Source organism: Pelophylax lessonae, assembly GCF_965119305.1.
Source record: "Pelophylax lessonae genome assembly, chromosome: 3".
In the NCBI taxonomy this organism is placed as follows: Eukaryota; Metazoa; Chordata; class Amphibia; order Anura; family Ranidae; genus Pelophylax; species Pelophylax lessonae.
Window position 1 is genome coordinate 53,789,431 of NC_138770.1, and position 27,540 is coordinate 53,816,970.

General features: G+C 43.2%; 1 protein-coding gene across 1 annotated transcript; it reads right to left on the reverse strand.

Annotated features, from left to right (window-relative positions):
- Nucleotides 1-2,196: 2,196 nt before the first annotated feature.
- On the reverse strand, nucleotides 2,197-27,249 carry LOC309550316 (integrator complex subunit 9-like; the record flags this gene model as incomplete). The annotated part of the gene is made up of 5 exons (XM_082250713.1): nucleotides 2,197-2,453; nucleotides 5,637-5,774; nucleotides 10,655-10,753; nucleotides 24,626-24,796; nucleotides 27,208-27,249. The coding sequence occupies 5 exons, from the start codon at nucleotides 27,247-27,249 to the stop codon at nucleotides 2,277-2,279; spliced, it is 627 nt and encodes a 208-aa protein (XP_082106839.1). The 3' UTR covers nucleotides 2,197-2,276.
- Nucleotides 27,250-27,540: the final 291 nt, after the last annotated feature.

Genomic DNA, 27,540 nt, shown 5'->3' on the forward strand with positions numbered 1-27,540 from the left:
AAGTACTGTAATACATGTAATCTCTCATAATATCTCCAAGGTACCCTAAGTATTACCAGTAGATGAAATCTCAAGACGCTGGCTGTGCGGGAATCCTGTACAGGTATACCGTATGTACCGTAGCTTCAGTATACATACTCTCCCTGATTGGCTCAGCGCTACACTGTATGTAGCCGAAGCTACGGTACATACGGTATACCGGTACAGGATTTCCACATAGCCAGCATCTTGAGAGATTACATCTACCGGTAATGCTTATACTTAGGTTACCTTGGAGATATTATACTCGGCGTATAAGACGACCCCCCATTTTTGGGGGATTTTTTTGATGTTCAAAAGTAGTCTTATATGCCAGAAAATACAAATTGTGTAAATGTAATAAGATTAATGTATTGTAAAATTACAACTCCCAGTATTGATTAGGATCCATGAAGAAGCTACAAGCGAAAAAGGGGAATGATCCTGCAATTTGTGAAGATACCCGTGGAACCTAGAGAATTTCATCTCTATTTTACGATATTCATATACACTACGGGTATTTTCATATAGGCTCTCTCCTGCATCCCTTGTGATGCAGGAGAGAGCCTGTTATATTATTTAATATGAGGAGATATTGTATCTGTTTTTTTTTTATTGATTTTATATAATCTTTTAAATTCGTCTAAATAAAATGTATATTTATTATACAAACACTTGAGTCTATTTCTCCCGGGGGTTATGAGTGGCTACCTTAAAAGTCCCAATCTCTTTCTCTATTCTTCATTTTACTCAATCTATATGGGGATGTGGAGCCACTAATTATTGAGTCTTGTCTCATATTTTCTTGGGTCCCTGGTGAGGTCAGTGGCAGTCAGTTCCCCCCCACTGCCAGCTAGTGTCAGATTGCCCGCAGCACTATCACAGTCCAATTATATGTTGCTGACAGCCACTAGTATAAAAAAAAAAAAAATTCCTGTATACATACCATAGTTTGTGGACTCTATAACTGTCGCGCAAACCAACCCATATACAACTTATTGGGATTTTTTTTTTTTTTTTTTACCAAAAACATGCAGCAGAATACATTTTGGTCAAAATTTATGAAGAAATTCGATTTTTTTTATTAGATATGTTTTATAACAGAAAGTAAAAAATATATATTTTTTTTCTTTTATATAATAAAAAAAATTAAAAACCCAGTGGTGATCTAATACCACCAAAAAAAAGCTCTATTTGTGGGGGAAAAAAATGATATACATTTAATTTCAGTACAGTGTTACATGACTGCGCAATTACCAGTTAAAGTAGTGCAGTGCTAAATCACAACAAAAAATGCCCTGCTCATGAAGGGGCTAAAACCTTCCAGAGCTAAAGTGGTTAAAGGCTAAGTTCACTTTTCCAAAAAAAAACAAATGTGCAGAATTTTCAGGAAAAAAAAAGGAGTGCAATTTTTGGTTTTTATATTGTAATATAGGACCCTGCAGAGCATTGTGCCCATAATCAGTGGATCGCAGATACAACGTCAGGCTCCTGCACATACTGCCTAGAGCTCTCCATATGCGCAGACAGTTCCTGAGCTGTAGGCAGTGTGAATGAACTACAAGCGTGCTGATCCGCTCTCGCTGGTAGTTCATTGATACCTGCCTGGTGGGGGATGGGACTTGTAGTTTATTCATTCACAGACCCATGTGAATGAATGTTGCGCCATTTATAAAATGTAACTGCAGGTTTGGGAAGAAGAACCCCCACTCACTGTCATGGTGGGGATGGGGGGAGTGAGCAGGGGTGCTGAACTGGTAACATGGTATAGGTCAGGGATCCTCAAACTACGGCCCTCCAGCTGTTTCGGAACTACACATCCCATGAGGCATTGTAAAACTCTGACATTCACAGACATGACAAGGCATGATGGGAATTGTAGTTCCTGAACAACTGGAGTGCCGTAGTTTGAAGACCCCTGGTATAGGTTATACCCTAAATATGGCGTAATATGTAACATGTTGGTCAAGGTGATCCCATCCTTAACAATGAGGATATTTAAAAAAAAAAAAAAAAAACCACAACAGGCGACATCTTGAGATAAAAAATACATGTAATTATATAAATCTGTACAAGTGTGCACATTTACAAAGGTTTAAAGATCCTCTTAAAGGACAATTTACTATGAACACCATTGGTCTGTCCATTAAATAGACAGCAGCTGGAAATTCAAGCTCCCCCTGGATGCCAAATTTGGGAATTCAGTCCAATGTTCAACAAATCTCCCTTCTCTGAAGATCCGAAAACGGCAAGCCAGTCTAAAACTTCTGCAAGAATTTCAGCACCATGTCCCTAAGTCGCACCCGAAGTCGCTCATCGTGCTCGCAGATGATATGGGTGGAGTCTTCCTCAAACTGGATGAGAGTATCGGCCTCCTGCAAGTGGACGATGTGACCCTTGGCGGTGTCCTCTATCTTCACATCGCTGAATCCGTGCTGTAATTGGAGGAGGGCAAATCAGTACATCAGACAGACTATTGGAGGAAGGAATTTACCAGCATCCAATAATGTTACCCTCCACCACAGACCAAACAAATATAGAATGTTCTTAAAAATTCAGTTCCTTGTACTTTTCTATGTTTAGGTCTATTTTTTTTTCTGTTACTGTGATGTCATATGTTGTATACATTTTTTTTTTTCAAATTTAAACAAAAAAAATAAATAAATCAATCACTTTCTCTGATCTGGAATAGCTTACTTAACCCTTTCCTACTGTTGCCCCATGAATCTTTAGGAAAAGTGCTGGGAGGTGAAGACAGGAATTATGATCATGTGACCGCTGTGATTGGCTGTTAAATGGTCGTAAAGCTCCTGATAACATATACAGTATCTCGATGCAAAAATCCTGAGGTAGATAAAGGGGGATAAAAGGTACCAACATATACACCAAGATATACAGTATCTCACAAAAGTAAGTACACCCCTCACATTTTTGTAAATATTTTATTCTATCTTTTCATGTGACAACACTGAAGAAATGACACTTTACTACAATGTAAAGTAGTGAGTGTACAGCTTGTATAACAGTGTAAATTTGCTGTCCCCTCAAAATAACTCAACACACAGCCAATAATGTCTAAACCGCTGGAAACAAAAGTGAGTACACCCCTAAGTGACAATGTCCAAATTGGGCCCAAAGTGTCAATATTTTGTGTGGCCACCATTATTTTCCAGCACTGCCTTAACCCTCTTGGGCATGGAGTTCACCAGAGCTTCACAGGTTGCCACTGGAGTCTTCTTCCACTCCTCCATGACATCACAGAGCTGGTGGATGTTAGAGATAGGGATGCACCGATCCGATATTCGGATCGGATATCGGCACCGATATGGCCATTTTAGATGGATCGGGGAATCGGTAACATTGCCTGATCCACTGGCCGATCCGGTTTTTGCTTGGTAATGGCTCAGCCATCCCTTACTAGGTGCAGTAGTAGTATGGGATGGGAGCCGCTACTTCCTGTATAGGCCCGGATCACAGGCGGAGTGATATCAGATGCACTCCGCCTGTGAATGGAGGAGCCGTACATATGAAGCAGCGGCTTTGCTCTGTACTGCAGCCACTTGCTTTGTGTGTAGCTCAGGATCGGTTCCGGTATCGGCATTTTCACAACGCCAAATATCGGTATCGGGTCCAAAAAAGTCAGATCGGTGCATCCCTAGTTAGAGAACTTGTGCGCCTCCACTATCCGTTTGAGGATGTCCCACAGATGCTCAATAGGGTTTAGGTCTGGAGACATGCTTGGCCAGTCCATCACCTTTACTCTCAGCTTCTTTAGCAAGGCAGTGGTCGTCTTGCAGGTGTGTTTGGGGTCGTTATGTTGGAATACTGCCCTGCGGCTGTCTATGAAGGGAGGGGATCATGCTCTGCTTCAGTATGTCACAGTACATATAGGCATTCATGGTTCCCTCAATGAACTGTAGCTCCCCAGTGCCGCCAGCACTCATGCAGTGACTTGCCTCATTTAAAGTCCCATGACCATTCTAGTTCTGTTTGTCTCCATCCCCACATTCCTCCTGTCACCCCTGCGGATCAGGGACCAGAACGTCTCCGGTCATCTTTAGGCCCCATTCACACCTGACAGTTCACATCTCCACTCCAAGTTGCCTGAAGCCAAACTCCTGAAGCTCAAAAAAGTTCTGGGGCTTTATTTGTAGCTCCAATCGGGCAGATTTGGGCGTTTTTGGCGCCTTTTTATTCCCATAGAAGCACACAAAATGCACAATTCGCGTGTTTTTATGTAGTATTGCGCGTTTTGTCGCGCGACTTGGCGCGTTTTTCTGACCCAGGAAGTGGATGAATAACATAGCAACAAACGATGAAACAGATGATCTTTTATCTATTGGCTAATAAAAAAATGCCCAAGAGCAAAAATGCTGCAAAAAACGCACATTAAAAAGTGCCAAAATCGATCATAAAAACACGCCAAAATTGATCATAAAAACGCCCAAAGACGCTACGCTCAGGTGTGAATGCAGCCTTATGGTATAAGAAACCAGAAGCGACAATTATTTAGTCACTAATGCTTTCAGCCGGTTGTTTACTGGCCATTATGGCAAAGGGAAAGCTTCGGATCAAATCGATTCAGGTTTCATCTGAATCTTTCAAGTGCATAGGAGAGACTTGCTGATCTAATAGACCTCAGATCTCTCGGTAAAGATGACCTGTCACTGCCTATTTTGCCCCTTTTACACATGTGCGACCTAAAGGTCACGTGATTTTTTTTGCCACGATTTTGACTGGAATTGAAGCAATGCCTGTGTAATCTTGGGCAATGGACCTCAAAACGCATCAAAGTCGAACCGCAGGGACTACTTTGAAGTCGCTCCGACTTGAAGTCGCACAGATATGAACGGTACTCATTGGAAATCATGAAACTTTGCAGTCCCAAGTCGCAGGACAAGTCGCCCAAGTGTGAAAGGGACCTTTCTATCACAAGAGAGGTTTACATTCCTTGTGACAAGAGAAAACACATTCTAGGGACAGTGTAAAAATATAAACAAATGTATAAAATACATTTAAAAAGGAAAGATATTTTTTACACTAATGCAGAGAATGCATTAAAGTAATAAAACTTTAAAGCAGTAGTAACGCCCCCCCCCCCCCCCCCCCAAAAGAAAAAAGAAAAAATGGGCCCCTGCAGGATAAGGCCATAATGTGCAAACGTACGCCCCATATTTGCACATTATGACAGACTTATCTTAAAATGAACCCTCCAGCACGGTCACTGCTGCAGGGCTTCCATCTTCACCCGTTCTTCCTTCCTGGGTTTCGCAGGCTTAGGCTGTTTGAGTGGCCGAGCCGCAATGACCCCATTCCTGTGCACATGACCGCTGCACAGTGCTCTGAATGAGCGGCACCCTCCATTCAGAGTGCAAAGCGCAAGTGTCAGTGACCTCACCGGCTTCTACTAAAGTAAATATCTTCTAAATGTCGCACATTTAGAAGATATTTACTGTACCTACAGTTAAGCCTGATTATAAGCGTACCTGTATGTATAAATCAAAAAGCAAACTTTACTACCACTTTAAACCCTTACAACAATTGTAAAATACAGCTGCTGAGAAACACCAGGCTGGGAAGGAAGGCACACAGAATACAACTGTGGGTATTCCACTTACCTTCTCCAGGGTCTGTACAAATTGCTCCATGGGAATGGTTCCGCTCAGTAGAGCTTTGAACGGCTGGCTCTCTGGACTCTCCTCCGTGGCTCGCTTCCTCTTCTTACCTGACGGAGGTGGCACGGTCTTCGGAGGAGGCTGAGCAAGAAACCAAAGAAACTTCCATTATAATAGTGCATGGAGGTTCATTTTTTCCTCTACAGACTCCGTACAAGTGTAGAGTCCTACTTATAATGTCCTACTATGCAGGCCATGAGGCCAAAGCCATTCTATTCTGTATGCTGTGCTGTACTTTACATACTCCACACCACTCACCTCTACTGTACGTTATATACTCCATGCCACTCACCTCTACTGTACGTTATATATTCCATACCACTCACCTCTACTGTACGTTATATACTCCATGCCACTCACCTCTACTGTACGTTATATACTCCATGCCACTCACCTCTACTGTACGTTATATACTCCATGCCACTCACCTCTACTGTACGTTATATACTCCCCACCACTCACCTCTACTGTACGTTATATACTCCATACCACTCACCTCTACTGTACGTTATATACTCCATGCCACTCACCTCTACTGTACGTTATATACTCCACACCACTCACCTCTACTGTACGTTATATACTCCATGCCACTCACCTCTACTGTACGTTATATACTCCATACCACTCACCTCTACTGTACGTTATATACTCCACACCACTCACCTCTACTGTACGTTATATACTCCATATCACTCACCTCTACTATACGTTATATACTCCACACCACTCACCTCTACTGTACGTTATATACTCTATACCACTCACCTCTACTGTATAACAATTGCCTTGATAATGTGCCCAAACCCCTATTATTGTGTAATAGAAAGATGGGGCTTTGTATGGGCAATTGGAGAGAGGAGGACCACAATTATCACACCATATAATTAATTAAAATTGCTCTCTTTATTGAACAGACACACACATATATATATATATATATATATATATATATATATATATAGACAAAAAACGAAATATACAAACCCAAATCCAAAAAAGTTGGGACACTGTACAAATTGTGAGTAAAAAAGGAATGGACTAATTTACAAATCTCGTAAACTTATATTTTATTCACAATATAATATAGATAACATATCAAATGTTGAAAGTGAGACATTTTGAAATGTCATGCCAAATATTGTCTCATTTTGGATTTCATGAGAGCTACACATTCCAAAAAAGTTGGGACAGGTAGCAATAAGAGGCCAGAAAAGTTAAATGCACATATAAGGAACAGCTGGAGGACCAATTTGCAACTTATTGGGTCAATTGGCAACATGATTGGGTATAAAAAGAGCCTCTCAGAGTGGCAGTGTCTCTCAGAAGTCAAGATGGGCAGAGGATCACCAATTCCCCCAATGCTGCGGCGAAAAATAGTGGAGCAATATCAGAAAGGAGTTTCTCAGAGAAAAATTGCAAAGAGTTTGAAGTTATCATCTACAGTACATAATATCATCCAAAGATTCAGAGAATCTGGAACAATCTCTGTGTGAAAGGGTCAAGGCCGGAAAACCATACTGGATGGCGGTGATCTTCGGGCCCTTAGACGGCACTGCATCACATACAGGAATGATACTGTAATGGAAATCACAACATGGGCTCAGGAATACTTCCAGAAATCATTGTTGGTGAACACAATCCACCGTGCCATTCGCCGTTGCCGGCTAAAACTCGATAGGCCAAAAAAGAAGCCAAATCTAAACATGATCCAGAAGCGCAGGCATTTTCTCCGGGCCAAGGCTCATTTACAATGGACTGTGGCAAAGTGGAAAACTGTTCTGTGGTCAGACGATTCAAAATTTGAAGTTCTTTTTGGAAAACTGGGACACCATGTCATCCGGACTAAAGAGGACAAGGACAACCCAAGTTGTTATCAGCGCTCAGTTCAGAAGCCTGCATCTCTGATGGTATGAGTGGCATGAGTGTGTGTGGCATGGGCAGCTTACACATCTGGAAAGACACCATCAATGCTGAAAGGTATATCCGAGTTCTAGAACAACATATGCTCCCATCCAGACATTGTCTCTTTCAGGGAAGACCTTGCATTTTCCAAGGATCCGGGTACTGAAATGGCCAGCCTGCAGTCCAGATCTTTCACCCATAGAAAACATTTGACGCCTCATAAAGAAGATGCAACAAAGAAGACCTAAGACAGTTGAGCAACTAGAAACCTGTATTAGACAAGAATGGGACAACATTCCTATTCCTAAACTTGAGCAACTTGTCTCCTCAGTCCCCAGACGTTTGCAGGCTGTTATAAAAAGAAGAGGGGAGGCCACACAGTGGTAAACATGGCCTTGTCCCAACTTTTTTGAGATGTATTGATACCATGAAATTTAAAATCAACTTATTTTTCCCTTAAAATTATTCATTTTCTCAGTTTAAACACCTGATATGTCATCTATGTTGTATTCTGAATAAAATATTGAAATGTGAAACTTCCACATCATTGCATTCCGTTTTTATTCACAATGTGTACAGTGTCCCAACTTTTTTGGAACCGGGTTTGTACTATAACTACATAGAAAGACTGGCTAAAAGAAAAACGCATATGTAGAAATATATTCCCAAGGGGAATGCCGATACAGTGTATCTCATTAGATGTTACGGTCTCTAGATAGCACGGTCTAGGGTCCCCAGCAAGCCGACGCGTTTTGCAACAGGGCTTCCTCAGGGCTAGAGAGACCAAGGCAGACCGATATTTCCAGCTGCGATAGAGACCTTGGCAGACACATGCGTTGAGGAGCAGATCAGTGCAGGCAGATATATGCAAGAGGTTATATGCAATGATGTTTACATGAGCTTTTACGTAGGAGTTAGTGCCGGTTCACACTATAGCGATGATAGACATCGCATGTGATTTGCAGAGCAGTGCTGTGCGAATCATATGCAATGTCTATCACAGCACTGCTCTGCAAATCACATGCGATGTCTGTACGATGCAAATTCAGTCATACAGATTGTATGGCTGAATTTGCATCACACTCGGACCAAAGTCATGCAGGAGACTTTTTTTGGTCCACACCAGAATCGGATCACATGGGGGTGTTCATGCGATCTGATTCCTGTTCGAACTGACAGTTTTCACTGCGATATGCGAACTAATCTGGGGGTGTCATTAACTTTGTATTGACACTCCCAGCGATTCGCATATGGCAGTGTGAACTGCCTGCGAGTCGGGTGCGATGCAGTGGTTTGCAGGGTTCCAGCATCGCACCAATATGAACCGCCACCTAAAGGTAAACCAAGGAAAGCCGGCACAAAGCAGCAAGTTCTAGCAAATTATTATTTCAAAGTGAGCCAACAGCTCTGGACAATCCTGCTGCTGTGTTTCAGCCTACGGACACAGAGGCCTTAGTCCTAGCTGACTGCTAATACCACATACTCAGTATGACTAAAGCTGAACATAGATAGACTGAATTTTGGCCAGTTCAGCAGGGACTGGTCGAGATTCGATCCATGTATAGGCAGGCTGGTTGTTCTGAAGTTTATCCATCGATCGACTTCAATACAATCAGCCGGTCAGATTTTTTGCCGTCGGCTATCATTATGTTCTGCTGACAGGGAAGGCTACTTGCCAGCAGAACCCAATAGTTCTGTGGGAGGGATTTCTCCAACACCACTGACTGTGTTGATGGGGGAATAGAGCGGTTTTCTTTTCTGTAACCTGTGGCTGCCGGAAAGAAAATTGAATCATCTATGGCCTGCTTAAGTCCTCTTTGTAGGCAGAACTTGTTCATTTTTACATAAACATTTGCAAGGACTTGCTGCTATGTACCTTCTTTCATAATTTTACTCTATGGTTTACGCTCAGACAGGATCCTAGGCTTCTGAGTAGTCCATTAAGATGGGGAGGTAAAGCAATATCCCCCACAGCTATTGCCTTTTGTATCAATTGACCCTCCTTTTTAGATTGTAAGCTCTAACGAGCAGGGCCCTCTGATTCCTTTTGTTCCAAATTGTATTGTAACTGTAATGTCTGCCTTCATTTTGTTAAGTGCTGCGCAAACTGTTGGCGCTATATAAATCCTGTATAATAATAATAATACTTGGTTAAAGGTACACACCAGTGAAAGAAAAAAGACTTTGTGCAACAAATAGGCAATTCGATCTAGAAATTTGGTTTTCCATCCTTCTATTGCTGCTGTGCCAGGATGCCCTATCTGCAGCCATTATAAAGTGTGGATTGGACAATTCCATCCGCATGGCACTCTGTATCATGGCATGTGATGGTATCCTGGCCCCCAACAACCCCTGGTCTTCTCCCCCTGAGTGGGTCAGGCTCTCATCCAATCAAGTGGCCAGATGTCACTGACACCTCCAGCACAATGACTGGCTGTGTAGCCCTAGTGTGCGGCTGCAACTCCTTAAGAACCCCTAGCACATGGGGCCATCTAGATGCAGTGCACCTGGGAGAGATAGGTGCAGTGTCCAGCTGTCAAAGTCTATGGCAGGCTGCGGCTATGAGACTGAATGCCGTTCGGACTTTAGGGATGAAGGACCACAACAAAGGTCTTCTTCACCACGTAGTACAGTGTTCACCCTCGTCCATCCACAGCCTGCCAAAGACTTTCACAGACTGCAGGCATCAGGGCTGGAGGCTGTAGCTGCCAATCTTGGATGCACTAAAACTCCAAGTGGGAAGCACTTCACCTAGACAGCCCTGTGTGCAGGCGGCCTTAACAACCCTGTGAAGACACTGAGAGGAAACAAACTGGGTTGGTATTCGAGAAAACTCAGGTTAGGGTCAGCTGTGTTGACTTTCTGGATTTTAACCAAAACAGTACCCAACTGGGGCATACAATGCTGTAATCTGTCACATGGCTTACATATATCAGCCGGCTTTAATTTGTGGAGGGCCTGTGACTGAGCACCTGCAGAAGACACCATTAGGGCATCCAGGTAACTGGCTTCTTCACCCATACCTGAACTCCCTTGCCCCAGGCCCAGTCACTCACCTGCAGGACATGCTTGTTATCTTTCGTATACAGAACGGCAGACACAGTCGCCAAGGAGACGCCAGGTTTAATTTCCATCGGCACCAAAGACTCGGCCAACTACACAAGAAAAGGAAAAAAATACAATGGAGAATATACAAATATACAATAAAAAATATAAAAATATGCAATGGACAATATAAAAACGTATACATCCTGGACCCCACTGCATGATTTCTAATGGGACAAAATAAATCATGGCATTTTTTAGAAACAGAAGAGTCTGTTATTACTAATAGAGTAGTTATTTTTGGACTATTATTAAAGCTGAATTCATGGATGATTTTAAAAATCTCTCCTTAAGGTGATCCTAAACCCTCTATGGGGAAGTGTATTAAATCTAGAGTAGCTGTACATAGCAACCAATCAGCTTCTTTCTTCCGCTTGTTCAGTTGAAGCCCAACTCTGGGTCCATTTTTAAAAAAAAGGTTTACCCATGTAGTGGTGCTGTGTCCGCACTGCATTGGTTAACGGCTTGTTTTGTCTAGCGGTGAACAAAGAGCCTATACTCACCTGATCCTTCAGAATATGGTGCTCCCCCACGTCCAGAGGTGGTCTGTTCCCAACGTATTCACATCCAGAGCCTTTCTATGGGTGTGATGTCAGGAACATTCCACCGCACAAGACTGCGGGCGAGGGGTGGTCCAGGAGCTGCAGGAAACGATCTTGAGCTGGGAGGATTGGAGGATTAGGGGAGTATATCTCATATCTCCAATCCCCTAGACCAGTGGTCTCCAAACTGTGGCCCTTTGCTTGCCTTTATCTGGCCCTTGAGACATAATTCCTGCCACTGACACCAACAGTGGGGCACTAATCCTCCCACTGACAACAAAAATGGGGCACTTTTCCTTTCATTGACACCATTGATAGGCCACTATTTCTTTCACTGACACCAGCGACTGGGCACTATTCCTTCCACTGACACCAACGACTGGGCACTATTCCTCCCACTTATACCAATGATGGGGCACTATTCCTCCCACTTATACCAATGATGGGGCACTATTCCTCCCACTTATACCAATGATGGGGCACTATTCCTCCCACTGATACCAATGATGGGGCACTATTCCTCCTACTGACACCAATGATGGGGCACTATTCCTCCCACTGATACCAATGATGGGGGGCACTATTCCTTCCACTGACACCAATGATGGGGCACTATTGCTTCCATTGACACCAATGATGGGGCACTATTCCTCCAACTGATACCAATGATGGAGCACTATTCCTCCCACTGAAACCAATGATGGGACACTATTCCTCCAACTGATAACAATGATGGAGCACTATTCCTCCCACTGAAACCAATGATGGGGCACTATTCCTCCCACTGACACCAATGATGGGGCACTATTCCTCCAACTGATACCAATGATGGAGCACTATTCCTCCCACTGACACCAATGATGGGGCACTATTCCTCCCACTGACACCAATGATGGGGCACTATTCCTCCCACTGACACCAATGATGGGGCACTATTCCTCCCACTGACACCAATGATGGGGCACTATTCCTCCCACTTATACCAATGATGAGGCACTATTCCTCCCACTGACACCAATGATGGGACACTATTCCTCCCACTGACACAAATGATGGGGCACTATTCCTCCAACTGATACCAATGATGGGGCACTATTCCTCCCACTGATACCAATGATGGGACACTATTCCTCCCACTGATACCAATGATGGGACACTATTACTCCCACTAACACCAATGATGGGACACTATTACTCCCACTAACACCAATGATGGGACACTATTACTCCCACTAACACCAATGATGGGACACTATTCCTCCCACTGATACCAATGATGAGGCACTATTCCTCCCACTGACACCAATGATGGGACACTATTCCTCCCACTGACACCAATGATGGGGCACTATTCCTCCCACTGACACCAATGATGGGACACTATTCCTTCCACTGATACCAATGATGGGGCCAGAGGCGTACCTAGGGTCTCCAATGCCCTTGGCGAGAAGCTGTATCGGCGCCCCCTCCCCATCATTAAAGAGTTAGATATTCTGTTTGTCTTTTTACATCAATTTCTATTAATTTTTAATCGTCTGCATATCCATTGAAGATAATGTTTAGGTTATACAGTCCTTTTTCAATTGTTTTGACTCAGAAACAGATATTGCATATAAGCATAGTAGTCAGATGAGATTTAGGCTAAACATGTGATATCACATTCAGAAGAAATATAATATATTAATAGGTTTTATATTTTTTTCTGATATAACTAATTTTACATTTTTAAAAGGTGCTATGCTATAATAAAAGATAAGAATCTGTATTCAAATTATATGAAAACAATATTTTTTTTTATAAATTCTTTATAGGTATGCCAAGAACAGTTACAACAAATAAGCCATAATACAGGATCAAAACCAACAATAAACATAGAATGCAACAATTAACCCTGATGTGAGACGGCCTATGGTGGCCAAAGGTGCCCCAAAAAACAGGATAGAAAGGGGGGGGGAGGTAGGGAAGCGGAATGGTCGGAAGGGGCATGCCCTCCAAGCAGCACGAGACAGGGGGAGGGTTAGATCCCATGGTCCGCAGAGCTGGGCACAGGCCATCAGCAGTCAGTAACAAGCTAGGTACATCAGTCTAGCAACCGTCGATAGTCCTCTGAGAAAACAAATTAGTGCCAGGACAAAATGTTTTTTAACCACTTGCCGTCTGCTCACTTGAGCACTACTGCGGCAAAGTGGTTGGTTATAGTCTGGCGACGTAGAGTCACAGCGGGAGTCGGGCCAGGGGAGGAGCAGCGGCGATCGCCGCTGCTCTTCCCCGATCGTCGGGGAATCGAGTGCGGAGATCCGCCCGCTTGTGTAAACACAAGCGGGCGGATCTCCTAAGTGACAGGCAGGGTCAGATTGCAGGGTTCAGCATAGCATAGCATCTGTCCTTGTGTCACACAGTCCCCTCCCCCCACACACGTTAGTAAGCACCAGGCATACATTAACCCCTCCCTCTCCAATAAAATTAACCCCTTCCCTGCCAGTGTCATTTTTACAGTAACAGTGCATATTTATAGCACTGATTACTGTAGTAATGTCACTGGTACCCCCAAAAGTGTCAAAAATGTCAGTCAGGGGTCCGATCTGTCCGCCACAATGTCGCAGTCCCGCAAAAAAAAAAAAAAAGTAACGCAGATCGCCGCCAATACTCATTAAAAAAAAAAAACACCAAAAATGACAGAAATCTTTCCCTTAGTTAGTAAACGCAATAACCTTTGTGCAAACCAATCAAAATACGCTTATTGTGATTTTTTTTTTAACCAAACATAGGTAGCAGAAAACAAATTGGCCAAAAATTTAAAAAAAATTTAGATTTTTACATTTTTTGGGGGGGAATTTCATATAAAAAAAAATGTCAAAAATATTGTTATTTTTTCAAAAATTACGCTCTTTTTTTGTTTATAGCGCAAAAAGTAAAAATCGCACAGGTGATCAAATACCACCAAAAGAAAGCTCTGTTTGTGGAAAAAAATGGACGTAAATTTTGTTTGGGTATGGCGTCGCACGACCGCGCAATTGCCAGTTAAATTCGCACAGTGCCGAATCGCAAAAAGTGGCTCAGACGTAAGACAGCATAATCCTCTAGTGGTAAAGTGGTTAATGTTATGCTTTTTTATCAATTATGGATAACTCTCCAAGTAAAAAGAAAAGCTGCCTCTGTGCTTAGCTTGGCTATCTAAAATTTCACTTTTCTCGCTTTGACTGTAGCAAAATCGTCTACTATGGCATCTACATTAATCTGTGAAACCATTTTATGTTCGATTGATAATAAGGCAAGGCTGGTTAATCTTTCTTGGCTCATTGTAGAACGTAGATAATTCTTTATCAACTTGAGTTTGCTAAAGCTGCGTTCACAAGACGCCACGGTCACTGGTAAGGTTAAATAAATTCGAAGTGCTGTTTTGATGTTTGGATAGATATCACCCAGACAGTACTCTTGTATACACTTCAATAAATCAATGGGAGTTGCTGACTCTAATTCCTTGATCAGCTCCTGCACTTGTTCTTTGAAGACTTCTAATTCGGAAACAAGCTCCACGATGTCTACGTCCGATGAGTAGCGAAGTCCGAAGTCAGTGGAATGTTTTTTCAGCTCACTGAAACTCTTATTCTTCAAGTTATTACCACACAAAAAGGAAAATTCTGAAGCTATAGCTGACATGGCCTCATATCGTGACTTCATTTCGGTTACAATTCTGTCATAAACTGTATTTATTTCTCTTCTAAAGTTTTGTTCGGGGGAAAGATGGGGGTCTTTGTCAGAAGCACTATCGTGAAACAATTTCACTTTCTTCACCCTCACATTAGGAAAGTCGCCTTCTAAATCCATTTCTGAGGATTTCTCTTTGGCAAACATTATGCCTGGTTCCGTTCCATCATCTCGCATTTTCTGCAATGATTCTGTGAGACCCTTTAACATTTTGTTTGCTACATCAAGAGAAATAGCCTTGCTTTGAAGAGACTGGTTGACCTTGTCAATGCAACACAGTATTCTTTCCCATATGTGAAGAAGGCAAAGAAATCTGAAGTCTATTTGTCTAATCAAAGTTTCTGCTCCAAATGCGGTTTCCTCATTATAATTTGTGCGATCTGACATGTCATTCAGTACATCAAAAACAGATTTTACAGACTTTTTTAAGGCGCTAACTGCCCTCTGTTTGGATGACCACCTCGTATCGCTGTGACCTTTTAAACTAACTTCAAGTTTCTGCATTAAAACTTGCCATCTTCCTGTGGAACCACTGAAAAAATTGAAGATTTGCTGTACAGTTCCAAAAAACGTTAACATCATCGGTGAAACACTTTCAGCATGGGAGCCAACAAGATTTAAACTGTGGGCAGCACAGGGTATATATCTTGCCAATTCATTAACCTGAGATAATCTTGCTTGTACTCCGCTATATTTTCCAGCCATATGGCTTCCATTATCGTATGCTTGACCATGGCAGTCATCGATTTTCAGACCGTCTGCCTGCAGTTTTAATAAAATAGTATTTGAAAGGCCCTTTCCTGTTTTTTCATCTGTATTAATAAAATCAAAGAAACTTTCCTCAGTTTGACAAAGGCCATCCGAGAGGTCTACAAACCGTATCACTTGACTCATCTGCTCCATCCGAGCACTATCTGGGGTGCAGTCAAATATGATAGAAAAATATTTTGCTGCTTTAATTTTTTTCAGTATCTCCTCTTTTACTTTTCTGGCTATTAACACAATTAACTCATTTTGAATTTTCGGTGAAAAATAACTCACAGCGTGTTTGTTTTCTTTCATGTAGGTCATGTGAGCTGCTAGCTGAGGGTGATAATGGCTTAACAATTCCAAGGTACTGAGGAATATACCACATTCCGGCTCCCCTGCGATTCCCTTCCAATTGCTTCCACTAAATGCCAAATTGTTTTTGGCACAAAACAAAATGACGTCAACAACAACTTTTAAAATATTGCGCCATTTCTCCTTTTCTTTTTGACGTCTGCTTTGTATTTCAGCATCCACATTTTGACCAATTTTTAATCCCCTTTCAAAGTCTTTACACGTCATGTAGCAATCTCTGTGATGGGATGAGTTTTCATGAATTTGAAGAGACGGATTTAAGTGTTTCCAAAAAGGCTGTGAGTTTGGGGCTCTTGGAAAACAGTAAACATGGAAAACAAAAAAGAGCATCTTTAGATTCGCTGTAAATCATCCATTGTCTTCTGACACGTTCCCCATTTTTAAGATTCTTATAAAACCATTTGGCGTCAAGATGTCTTCCGTCATCGGAGGTTGGAAATTTAAATTTGGATATATCGACTGTTTCAGGGCCATGGTCAACAACAAGCTGTGTACGAACACTATCGGTGATCTCAGGAATTCCTGGCCACTTGGCTGGATCTTCATAAGCAATCACTTTTAGTTGTACTTGGTTACAGTTGCCATTTGAATCTTGTTCTTCGTCGTTCACACCTGTTATAGGCTCACTGCTCTTTGTCTCTGTAGATGTGCATGAAGAAGAAGCCACAGCGAAGTCTTCAACCTGTGGAATCACAGAATCATATTCATTTCCTATAGGTTCTGTAAAAGACATTTCAGCTTCATGGCTCTGACAGTTGCTTGCTTCTTTTTCTGTCAAAGGATGTTGATTAGCTCCGTCTGCATCTGTATTACAACCACTAGCATATCCCTCGTTGTTTGGGTGCAGCCAGTTATTAAAGCGGAGTTCCACCCAGTGGATACTTTTTTAATAAAAATACCCCCGGGACAGTCAGGGCTAGTACATTCCACAATGGCTAGCCTCTGATCTGTCCCGGGTTGCACTTACCTTTTAGGAGAAATACTTACCTTGAAAAAGTATTCTCCAGCTCTGCCATCTCAGGTGTGGGCAGCTTGAAGCCAGCGCGAACCTCTTCGGCGTCCTCTTCCTTCTTCTTCGGTCCCACAATGCACTGCACCGGCCCCGCCGTCACTTCCGGTGCGCGCGCGTTGTCCCTCCACAGCTTCTGGGCATGCCCAGACGCTGTTTAGAAGGGAATGACGCGCGCGCACCGGAACTGACGTCAGGGCCGGTGCAGGCGCATTGATTCCTGGGAGCGATGACGTTCAGCTCCCAGGAATCATTGCAAAGCGGAAGTGACGAATCGCCGTGGCCGCCGAGGGGAGGAAGAAGGAAGTAAGGTAAGTATATTTTCTCTACAAGGTAAGTAAAAAAAAAAAAAAAATTGCGATTATCCATTTGTTTTTCAGGTGACCCGGAGCGAGAAGATGGAGGCAAGTATCAATTTAGGGTGGAACTCCGCTTTAAGACCTCCAGATAAAGAAGCAACTTTTTTTTCTCTTTCTCTTTTCAGCTTTCTAAATGCACTACCAGATGGCTTTTTAGGTCCCATGTTGCAGGCACTGTTTTGCCCCTCAACTTCAAAGAAGTACAGGGAAAACCTCTGCAGACAGTCAGATAATTAACCACTTGCCTACCGGGCACTTTCACCCCCTTCCTGCCCAGGCCAAATGTTCAGCTTTCAGCGCTCTCACGCTTTGAATGACAATTGCGCGGTCATGCTACACTGTACCCATATAACATTTTTATCATTTTTTTCACACAAATAGAGCTTTCTTTTGGTGGTATTTAATCCTCTCTGGGTTTTTTTATTTCTTACAAAAAAAAAGAAAAAAGACAGAAAATTTTGAAAAAATAAAAAGTTTTTCTTATTTTCTGCGAGTAAATTTTGAAAATAAATAAATGTTTCTCCTTCACTGATGAGACGGCACTGATGGGCACTGATAGGCTGCACTGATGAGGTGGCACTTATGGGCACTGATGAGGAGGTACTAATATGCCGCACTGATGAGCACTGATAGGCGGCACGGATAGGAGGCACTGATGAGCACTGATGAGCACTGATAGGTGGCACTGATGAGCACTGAGAGGTGTCACTGCTGAGCACTGAGAGGTGTCACTGCTGAGCACTGAGAGGCGGCACTGATGGGCACTGACGGGTGGCGCTGTTACTGGGAGGCCGTTTAAAGACGGCCTCCCGGGAAATTCGAGTCCGCGCTGTAGCCGTACTTCGGCTATAGCACGGACCGGAAGTGGTTAATCTATGTTAAATGGGCACAAAAAAAAAAAACGTATGTTTAATTGAAATATTGAATCAAGTGTATTATTGCAATAAATGATTGCTAATAAAATGCTTAAACTTGATGCAATATTTCCATTAAAAATACCATTCAACACAACAGCACTCACCTGTCTACTTCGTACAAGGTATTGGACACCCCTGGGTCATTAACCACTTGCGACCGCCGCACGACTATTTACGCCGGCAGTCAGCCCCTCACAGGCAAAGTGACATAGTACTACATCGCTATCCTGTGAGGCTCTAGGGGGCAAGCGCACGCCGCCGGAGGCGCGCTCCCGCCCCCGCTCGTTCACGGATCCCCCCCCCCGCGCGTGTGACCGGCGGACCCGATATCCGCCGGTCACTCGCGGCGATCGTCTGTTACAGAGGTAGAAAGGCAGGCGGCTAATGTAAACAAAGCCGCCTGTCATTCTCCCTTGAGTAAAAGCAGAGATCATACGATCCTGCTATGTAGGATCGTAGATCTCTGCTGTTACATGAAAAGCCACATCCCTGCACGCCCCTAGGGACACACTTAGCCACTGCATCACTAATAAAGTTAACCCCTTCCCTGCCATTTTTACAGTAACAGTGCATATGTATAGCACTGATTACTGTAGTAATGTCACTAGTACCCCCAAAAGTGTCAAAAATGTCAGTCAAGGGTCCCGATCTGTCCGCCGCAATGTCGCAGTCCCGCAAAAAAAAAAACGCAGATTGCCTCCATTACTCGTTAAAAAAAAAAAAATAAAATAAAAATGACATAAATTTCCCGTAGTTAGTAAACAAAATAACTTTTGCGCAAACAAATCAAAATACGCTTATTGGGATTTTTTTTACCAAACATATGTAGCAGAAAATAAATTGGCCTAAAATGTTAAAAAATTTTGATTTTTACATTTTTTTTGGGGGGAATTTCATACAAAAAAAATGTGAAAAATATTGTTATTGGATAAAATGTTTCTTACACTCCCAAAATGAGGCGAGGTATATGCAGCATACCTGGTTGATGAGCGGCGTGGCGTTGAGGTCTAGGAACTTAAGATAACCAGTTGGTTTGCTCTCTAGTGGGAATACCACAGCTCACCTCCTTTCTCCTATTCTTATTGAATTGTATGGCCATATGATCTACATAATCTTCTGAGGTCACGTTCTATATCTATCATAAGGGACCCTATGCTTATCCTAGCAATTCCCTGTGGCCTAATACTGTCATAGCTATTCTATGGTTATATACATGCTATGTCCCGTATGCTGCATATACCTCGTCTCATTTTGGGAGTGTAAGAAACATTTTATGCAGATATCTTTGGACCTCCTAAATCCTCTTTTCGACCCACACCTTGTCTCTTACTTTTTCTTATCAAGAAATCATTGATTAATTCCTCTTGAACAGAAATCCTGAAGAAGCGGATTCCCCGCAAAACATGTAGAGTAAGATTGAAGATTTTTTTTTCTGAGTGGTCCCCCTGTGTGGGTAGATGCACTAATATCCTATCTACACCAGAGGAATTTCTCATTGAATCATTACTTTTGGGTTTTGTTCATCTTCAATGGCTTATGCGCCGTTAGTGGACCATTATACTATTATGAGTGTTGTTTACTTTCCTCCCTGTATGGGCGGCTTCTTTTAATATTTGTGTTAGCAATAAAATTTGTTATTTTTATATAATCACTGTGTTGTAAGTCTTTGAGGTACCATGAAAGTCCTCAGTGCCTCAACTCTATTTCCAAACCTGTATATGAATCTTTAGGACCTAGGTACAATCTTAATTATATTATCTATGTAGCATATACTATTTGTCATAGTTTCATATTAGGTAAGGTTGAATAACCACTTCCCACCCAACAATGTCATATGATGCTGTGGACTGAGTTGGGATATCTGAATGATGGGTGCAGCTGCAGGCATCATCCAGATATCTTTTTTTTTTTTCTGCCGACGATTCCCTTCACAGTAAAAACAATCATAGCGGCTGTTCAGCAACTTGATTGTTTTTACAGGCAAAGAGAGGGAACATCCCCCCCTCCCGCCACCTCCTCTGGTGCTTCTACAGGCTCGCCTGTATAATTGGTAAACCGGAGAATGAACCGTCTGGCGGCGGCCATTTACCATAGAGATGACCCAGGACTAGATGGTCCCCGGTCATCTCTATGACCTTCGGAGGCTGGGCGTGACGTTTTGACATCACGCTCAGCCTCTGCAGTTGTAAACGCTGCCTTAGCCTCGGCTGGGAAGCCAAGATTGTTTTTTTTTTTTTTTAGGCTTTCCAACCTAGAGGCGAGATCTGGGGAATAGACCTCAGATCTCGTTATAAAGGGAACCTGTCATGCCCTATTTCTATTAAAATGGATGCATTCCTTGTAGTAAGTATAAGGGCTCTTTCACACGGGCGTTCCATATGTCCGTTTTTCATCCCATCCATTTGCGGATGAAAAACGGACATAATGTATCTCTATGTAAATACGGATGTCAGCGGATGATCATCCGCTGACATCCGTTTTTTGTCAGTTCAGTTCAGTTTTTTTGAATGGAGGAGAACCCTATTTTTTCCTCCTTTCAAAAAACGGAACGGACGCAAAAACGGATGTCAGTTGTGTCATCCGCTGACATCCGTATTTACATAGACATGCATTATGTCAGTTTTTCATCCGCAAACGGATGGGATGAAAAACGGACATACGGACCGGATGACACAAGTGTCATCCGTGTCCGTTACAAAAAAAAAAAAAAAAGGACCTGATCGGGCAAAAAAAAAAAAAGGAACGCCTGTGTGAAAGAGCCCTAAAAGTGATAAAAAAAAATGTAAAAGTAAAATAAACAAAAAAAATTTAAAGCGCTCCTGGTCCCCACACGCAGAAGTGGACACATACGTACGTATGTAAACGGCATTCAAACCATGAGAGGTATCGCTGCGAGCATTAGCGCGAGAGCAATAATTCTAGCACAAGACTTCCTATGTAACTCTAAACTGGTAACCCGAAAAAGATTTTTAAAGTGTCACCTATCGAGATTTTTTAAGTACCGAATTTTGGTGCATTTCCAATTGTGTACAATTTTAAAGCATGACATGTTAAGTATCTATCAACTTGGCGTAACACCATTCACATTATGCAAAAAAAAAAAAAATCAGGCTAACTTCAGTTTTTTTTTCTTTGATCCATAAAACAATTTTTTTGCCCGAAAAAAAAAAAAAAACATGTTTGAAAGAGCTGCGCAAATACCGTGCGACATAAAAAGTTGCAACGACCACCATTTAATTTCCTAGTGACTCGCCTAAAAAACATATATAATTTTGGGAGGTTATGAGTAATTTTCTAGCAAATAAATGATTTTTACATGTAGGAGAGAATTGTCAGAAATGGCCTGGGTGGCAAGTGGATAAAGACAATAGTCCATTAAGTTCAACCTGTGTAGGTGTGTGTGTGTCAGTGTCGATAATCATTTCCCATATCCTCCATGTTGTGTTCACTAAGATGCATGTGCAAGAGTCTTAAAAATACCAATACTCCCTGCTGACACCACCAATTGTGGAAGAAAGATCCACATGCTTATCGCTCTGACAGTATAAAAGTTATACAAGTACTGGGACTTTTTTTATCTTAATATTGTGAATGCATTAAAAAAAAAAAAAAAAAAGTGTAGACCTTAGAACTACTTTAAATTTCCTTTCCTAGTTTATCTTTTCTTCTTTACCAAACTGCTAAAACCATTTTTTAAACCCCATGACATCATCATTGCTACAACCACCATCTAGGAATATTTGTCCTTTGGAAAGAGATGGCATTGGAGTGCCCAACATCACATCCTGTGCCTATTCCAGTTTCCTCTGTGTCCCAGAATGCTTTGGGACATTAGCAACGGTGTTGGGCAGGATTGTGGGTAGAGACGGCATTGTGGACGGGAGGTCCTTTGCATGGCTGTCAGGAAAATCATGTAAGTGTGGATGGGCAGAACAGACAGGGTAGTGAAATAAGTTGTCAGCTAACGGATGCAGCACGGATGTGTGCAGGGCCACTGATAAGGCAGTACAGCCAGCACTCCTGGGGCCCAGACCACATCAGTTCAAAAGGGGGGCCCGGGCCCCTGCTGAGTCCGGCTGTACTATATTATTACAGACCCCGATCCTCTTCTGTCTCCCCTTGCAGCTCTGCCAACTTCTCCTCCTCTCCCTCCCTCTGGCTGCACTGCAATGGGAATTGGATCTAGCACATGCATCCCTTCTATCTGCTGTCTGGACCCCCTTTGTGCTGCTTTCCCCCATAGTGCTGACGGCTTCACTAATCTCCCACCGGAAGCTGCTGTGGGCACAGAAGGGGATGTCATTTACTTCCCCCTTCCTTTCCTGAATAAACACAGTGAGTGATCGGTTCCAAACACTCCTGTGTCCATTCATCACTGAAGTCTACTATGCTTCAGTATGTGAATGAGCAGGAGGCCTCAGAGTGCTTCCTGTTCATTTATCTGTGCAGCTGAGGCTGTAGAGAAAGGGACTGATAAATCTATGTCCTCAGTCGCTTTCGGCAGGGGGGGTCCTCTCAGGTAGGCTGTATGGGGCCCTGTGATTGCTAACAGCAGCCCTGGATATGTGGGAAGGACCCAACCTAGACAGTGGTGATGCCATTATGCCACGGCAAAGGAGAACAAACTAAACAAGGGCAGTTAGATGAGTGGTGGCCCCTCTCAATGAAGAGAGTTAAGTGACCACCGGTCTTAGAAACACGATAACAGCGCAATGAGCCCTTTAATGGGTCTTTTACAGACTAATTACTCAGTGACTGCTTGTCTATAAAACAGAAAGAATACTGCTGAAAGGTTAGAGAAGACTGCAACAAAAGTGCTTTCATATTCCTGACCGGAGTTCAGCTTTAACCACTTGCCGCCAAATCATGTACATGTATGCTATTGTGTTCAAGTGGTTACACCGGGGCCATGGCTGCAGCGGTCAGCAATAACCCGGTATCGAAATTTGCAGCCAGCGATTCCCTACCCTATAAAAAGTGACCTGAGCGGCTGATTAGCCGATGATCCAGTTTGGCTATTTTTTTTATTTTTCCGCATACAAATAAAATTTTTAATTTTTGGCAATAAAAATAATTAAACCACCAGAACATTATATATTTTCTGAAAGCAGAGGCCATGTAGAACAAAAAAGAGTGATAGTTGCAAATTGTTTGTTTCGCATGATATTTGCGCAACTGTTAATTAAACGCAAACTGTCAGGAATAAAAGATAATAAAATAAATTTTAGTGCAAAACCACACCATATAATACCCATTTTTGGGTAAAATATAAAAGATGAGGTTGCACTGAGTAAATAGATCCCAAACATTCCATGTCTTAAAATTGAGTGTGACCACAATATCGCCAAAAACGATGGTGCCCAAAAATCCCCATAGATGACGCTTTAAAAGCCTTTACAGCTGATCAGTTTAGAGTTAACTAATAGCTCTTGTGCTAGAATTATTGTTCTCACTCTGACGTTCGCAGGGATACCTCACACGTGTGGTGCGACTGCGGTTTACATGCGCGTGCACACCCTGAGCAGGTGTGCGGGGCTACAGGGGTTGTCGCCATTTCTTTTTTTTTTTTTATATAGTATTTTTTTTTTTTTAAACTTAATTCTTTTTTTATATTTATTTTTACTTGATTGCTATCACAAGCGGTTAATAAACCCCTATGTGTTAGCATTGGGCAGGTGAAGGGTACTCTTTATGGAGACATAAGGGGTCTAATAGGCCCCAATGTCTCCCCTCCCCTTCACACCATCTAACCAAGCACAGATCAGCTTGGTTAGATGCGTCTGATGGCTGTACTGGCCAGGAAATGGTGAATCTGAAACCGGAAGTGACATCACTTCCTGTTTCACTGTTTGCATGTGAGATCCAGGCATGGATTTGCCTCGGTCTCACTGAAATCTCTCTCCCCTCGCCACCGGTCGTGTTCCAGGACATTGCATGCGAGATCGAGACATGGATTTGCCTCGGTCTCACTGAAATCTCTCTCCCCCTGGCCACCGGCCATGTTCCAGGGCAAGGGTGAACAGGGGACAGCCCGGGAACCATGGGGGGAGGAGGAAAGGGGGGCACTGAGCTGCTGGCTCAGCTATCGGCAGCTATGGAGCTGCTGCATCACTTTCACCTTGAAGCCGAGACCTGGCTCTACAAAACACATTAAACTTTCACTCTTTGGACATACATAGTACGCCCAAAGAGCTGAATTGGTTACAAGGAGAGATTATTCGTCTTGTTTACAAAAATCATGCAAATACAAATGTGTGGCACTCACCTCTGGCATGACCTCGATCTTCTCATAGCGTCTCTTGAAGGGAAGGGCGAGCACCTCAGCGCGGCGGTATGACATGGGGGGAGGCTGGCAGTCTATCATGAGGTCGGAGCGGTGGGACTGGGCAGCTGGTGGCTGTGTGTACTGCTCTGGACACACTACATGCAGAGGCTGCTGAACAAAGCCAACACAATAGAAGTTAGAGAGCAGTTTTTCGATTAGGTAAAATGGTCAATTCATCCAAAGCTCATACTTCACATGGGGGGCAGAAAGCAGGCCATAGATGATGCGATTTTCTTTCTTTCAACCACAGTCAGTGTTGATGGGGAAATCCCTTCTGTGGAACTACTGTATTCTCCCCGCAGGGGAAGGGGGGGGGGGGCTGTCCCTGCCGGGAGAATACAGTGATTATTGCTAGCTGCTAGCGGCTCTAGCCACTGGCAATAATGGCATGTAAAAATCTGACATGCTGGTAAGTTGATCAATTGATTGACTGGGATACAATCAGCCTGTCCATAGATGGTTTTGAATCTCAGCCGGTCCCTGCTGAACCGGTCAAGATTCAAACCATCTATGTGGCCCGGCTTAAAGTGATTGTAAATTCTCGCTTAAAAAAAATAAAATAGCAAACACGTTATGCTTACCTGCTCTGTGCAGTAGGTTTTGCACAGAGTAGCGCGGATCCTCCTCTTCTTGGGTCCCTCTTCTGTGCTCCTGGCCCCTCTCTCCTGTTAAGTTCCCCACGGCAAGCAGCTTGCTATGGGGGGGCACCCAAGCCAAGTGACAGCTCCTTGCGTCCGTTCAGACGCGGAGCTGCGACCTACCCCCACTCCCCCACTCTACTGATTGGCTGACTGACAGTGACAGCAGCGGGAGCCAATCGCACCACGCTGCTGTCCCAGCCAATGAGAAGGGGAATCCCGGGCAGCTGAGAAACTCCTGCAACATTGCTGGATAAGGACAGGCTCAGGTAAGTATTAGGGGGGCTGCTGCACACAGAAGGTTTTTTTTATCTAAAAAATAAAAACCTTCTGCCTTTACAATCCCATTAAGTCTACACAGTTGCTGGAGCCAATACAAGGATGTCATTCTATTCCTATTAGACTTCCTATTAGACTTTTATTTATTTCTTTATTTGACAATGCAACAGAAATCGCCTATTAAAGTAAATCTAGCTCATTCAATGGCGATGCGGTAATCATCTGCGCTGTGTTACTGTTTTCTGACAGTGGGGAGACTCCCCCTGCCGTCAGAATACACTGATCAGAAATGGCTGCATGTGCTGATCGAAAACAAAATTTTACAGCAGGACCATTCATGAGAAGTCAATTCATAGTTGGGAATGTCCAGAGATCGAAATCGGTCTGCTGCCTGCTCAACCAGCCAAATATAAATCCATCTATGGCCAGCTTAAGACTACAAGGACAAAAAGTTTTGGGAACTATGGAGGAACTCCTACCAAAGGAACAAGAATGGGTAACTTGTAGGGCTGCAACTAATGATTATTTTAATAATCGATTAGTTGCCGATTATTTTTTCGATTAATCGATTAATCGGATAAAATAATAAAAAAAACTCAATATGCCTTTTTTTTCATTTATTTAAAATAATAATGAGCAAACAGAGTGTAAGTGCCGGTTCACACTTGTGCGATGCTGGAAGGCTGCGTATTCGCAGCCTGTTCCCGCATCGCATCCGCACAAGAGGCAGTTCACACTGCCATATGCGATACGCAGGGGTGTCAATTAAATGTTAACGACACTCCCAGTTTGATCGCATATCGCAGTGCGATCTGACAGTTAGCACAGGATCGGATCGCACAAGTGTGAACCACTGCGCGATCCGATCCTGATGCTGCTGAAAAAAAGGGTCATGTGCGACTTTTGTGCGGGTGCAGTGCGAATCAGCGCACCCGCAGTAGTGTGAACCAGCACTTAGTGCCGGTTCACACTTGTGCGGTTTGCGAGATCGCATGTAATTCGGAGCGCACTGCTCCTAAATTACATGCGATCTCCTGTGCGGATGCGAGTTCAGCCATACACTTTGTATGGCTGAATTCGCAGCGCATCCGCAGCAAACTCGCACATGAGGCATTTTTTGAGCCGCCTCAGGATCGGATCGTGTAAAGCGTGTTGATGATCGTGTAAAGCGACCCCACATCAGCAGTCACCAGGATGCAATCTGAAATCTCTGTTAGGTCGTCCAGAAGGGTTATGGCATGTTTTGTATCCCTAAGGTATGCGTATGTTTCACACACCAAGGGCTGCAAGTAATGGTCGTTGTATTGACCGAGCCTTGCTGTTACTGACTCAATGCCATTTACGATCGGTCGACCTGGGGGGCAAGTCTGATGCTTATGGATTTTAGGGAGAAAATAAATTATAGGGGTCCTACAAAACAAAGGGTTAAGGTACTGAGCCTCCTTTGAGCTCAAAATCCCTTGTTTCTCTCCTCTGTCAATCAAACCCCCAAGTTCTTTTTTGAACTTGATCATCGGATTTCCAGGAAGAGGGGAATAAGTGTCCCTATCACTCAACAATCTCTGCATCTCTTGGCGATAGTAATTGCCACTCATCACAACCAACCCTCCTCCCTTGTCCGCTGGGCGTTACACGATCATCAACCATGAAGATGCTCTGAGCTCAGTAAAATGGGCACTAAATAAGTCAGATTTGCCATTGAAACATCGGAGATTTTTGGTAGAGTGTTTAGATTTCTGTCTGCTAAAGAACTATTTTTGGTATGACAAGAAATATTTCCTACAAGTAAAAGGAGTGGCGATGGGGGGGACGGTTTGCCCCCAGTGTGGCTAACTTGTTTATGTCACACTGGGAGGAAGAGGTCATCTTTACAAACCGTCCTCCCCCGCTGAGCTGCTGCCGTCGTTTTATCGATGACCTTCTGCTGATATGGAAAGG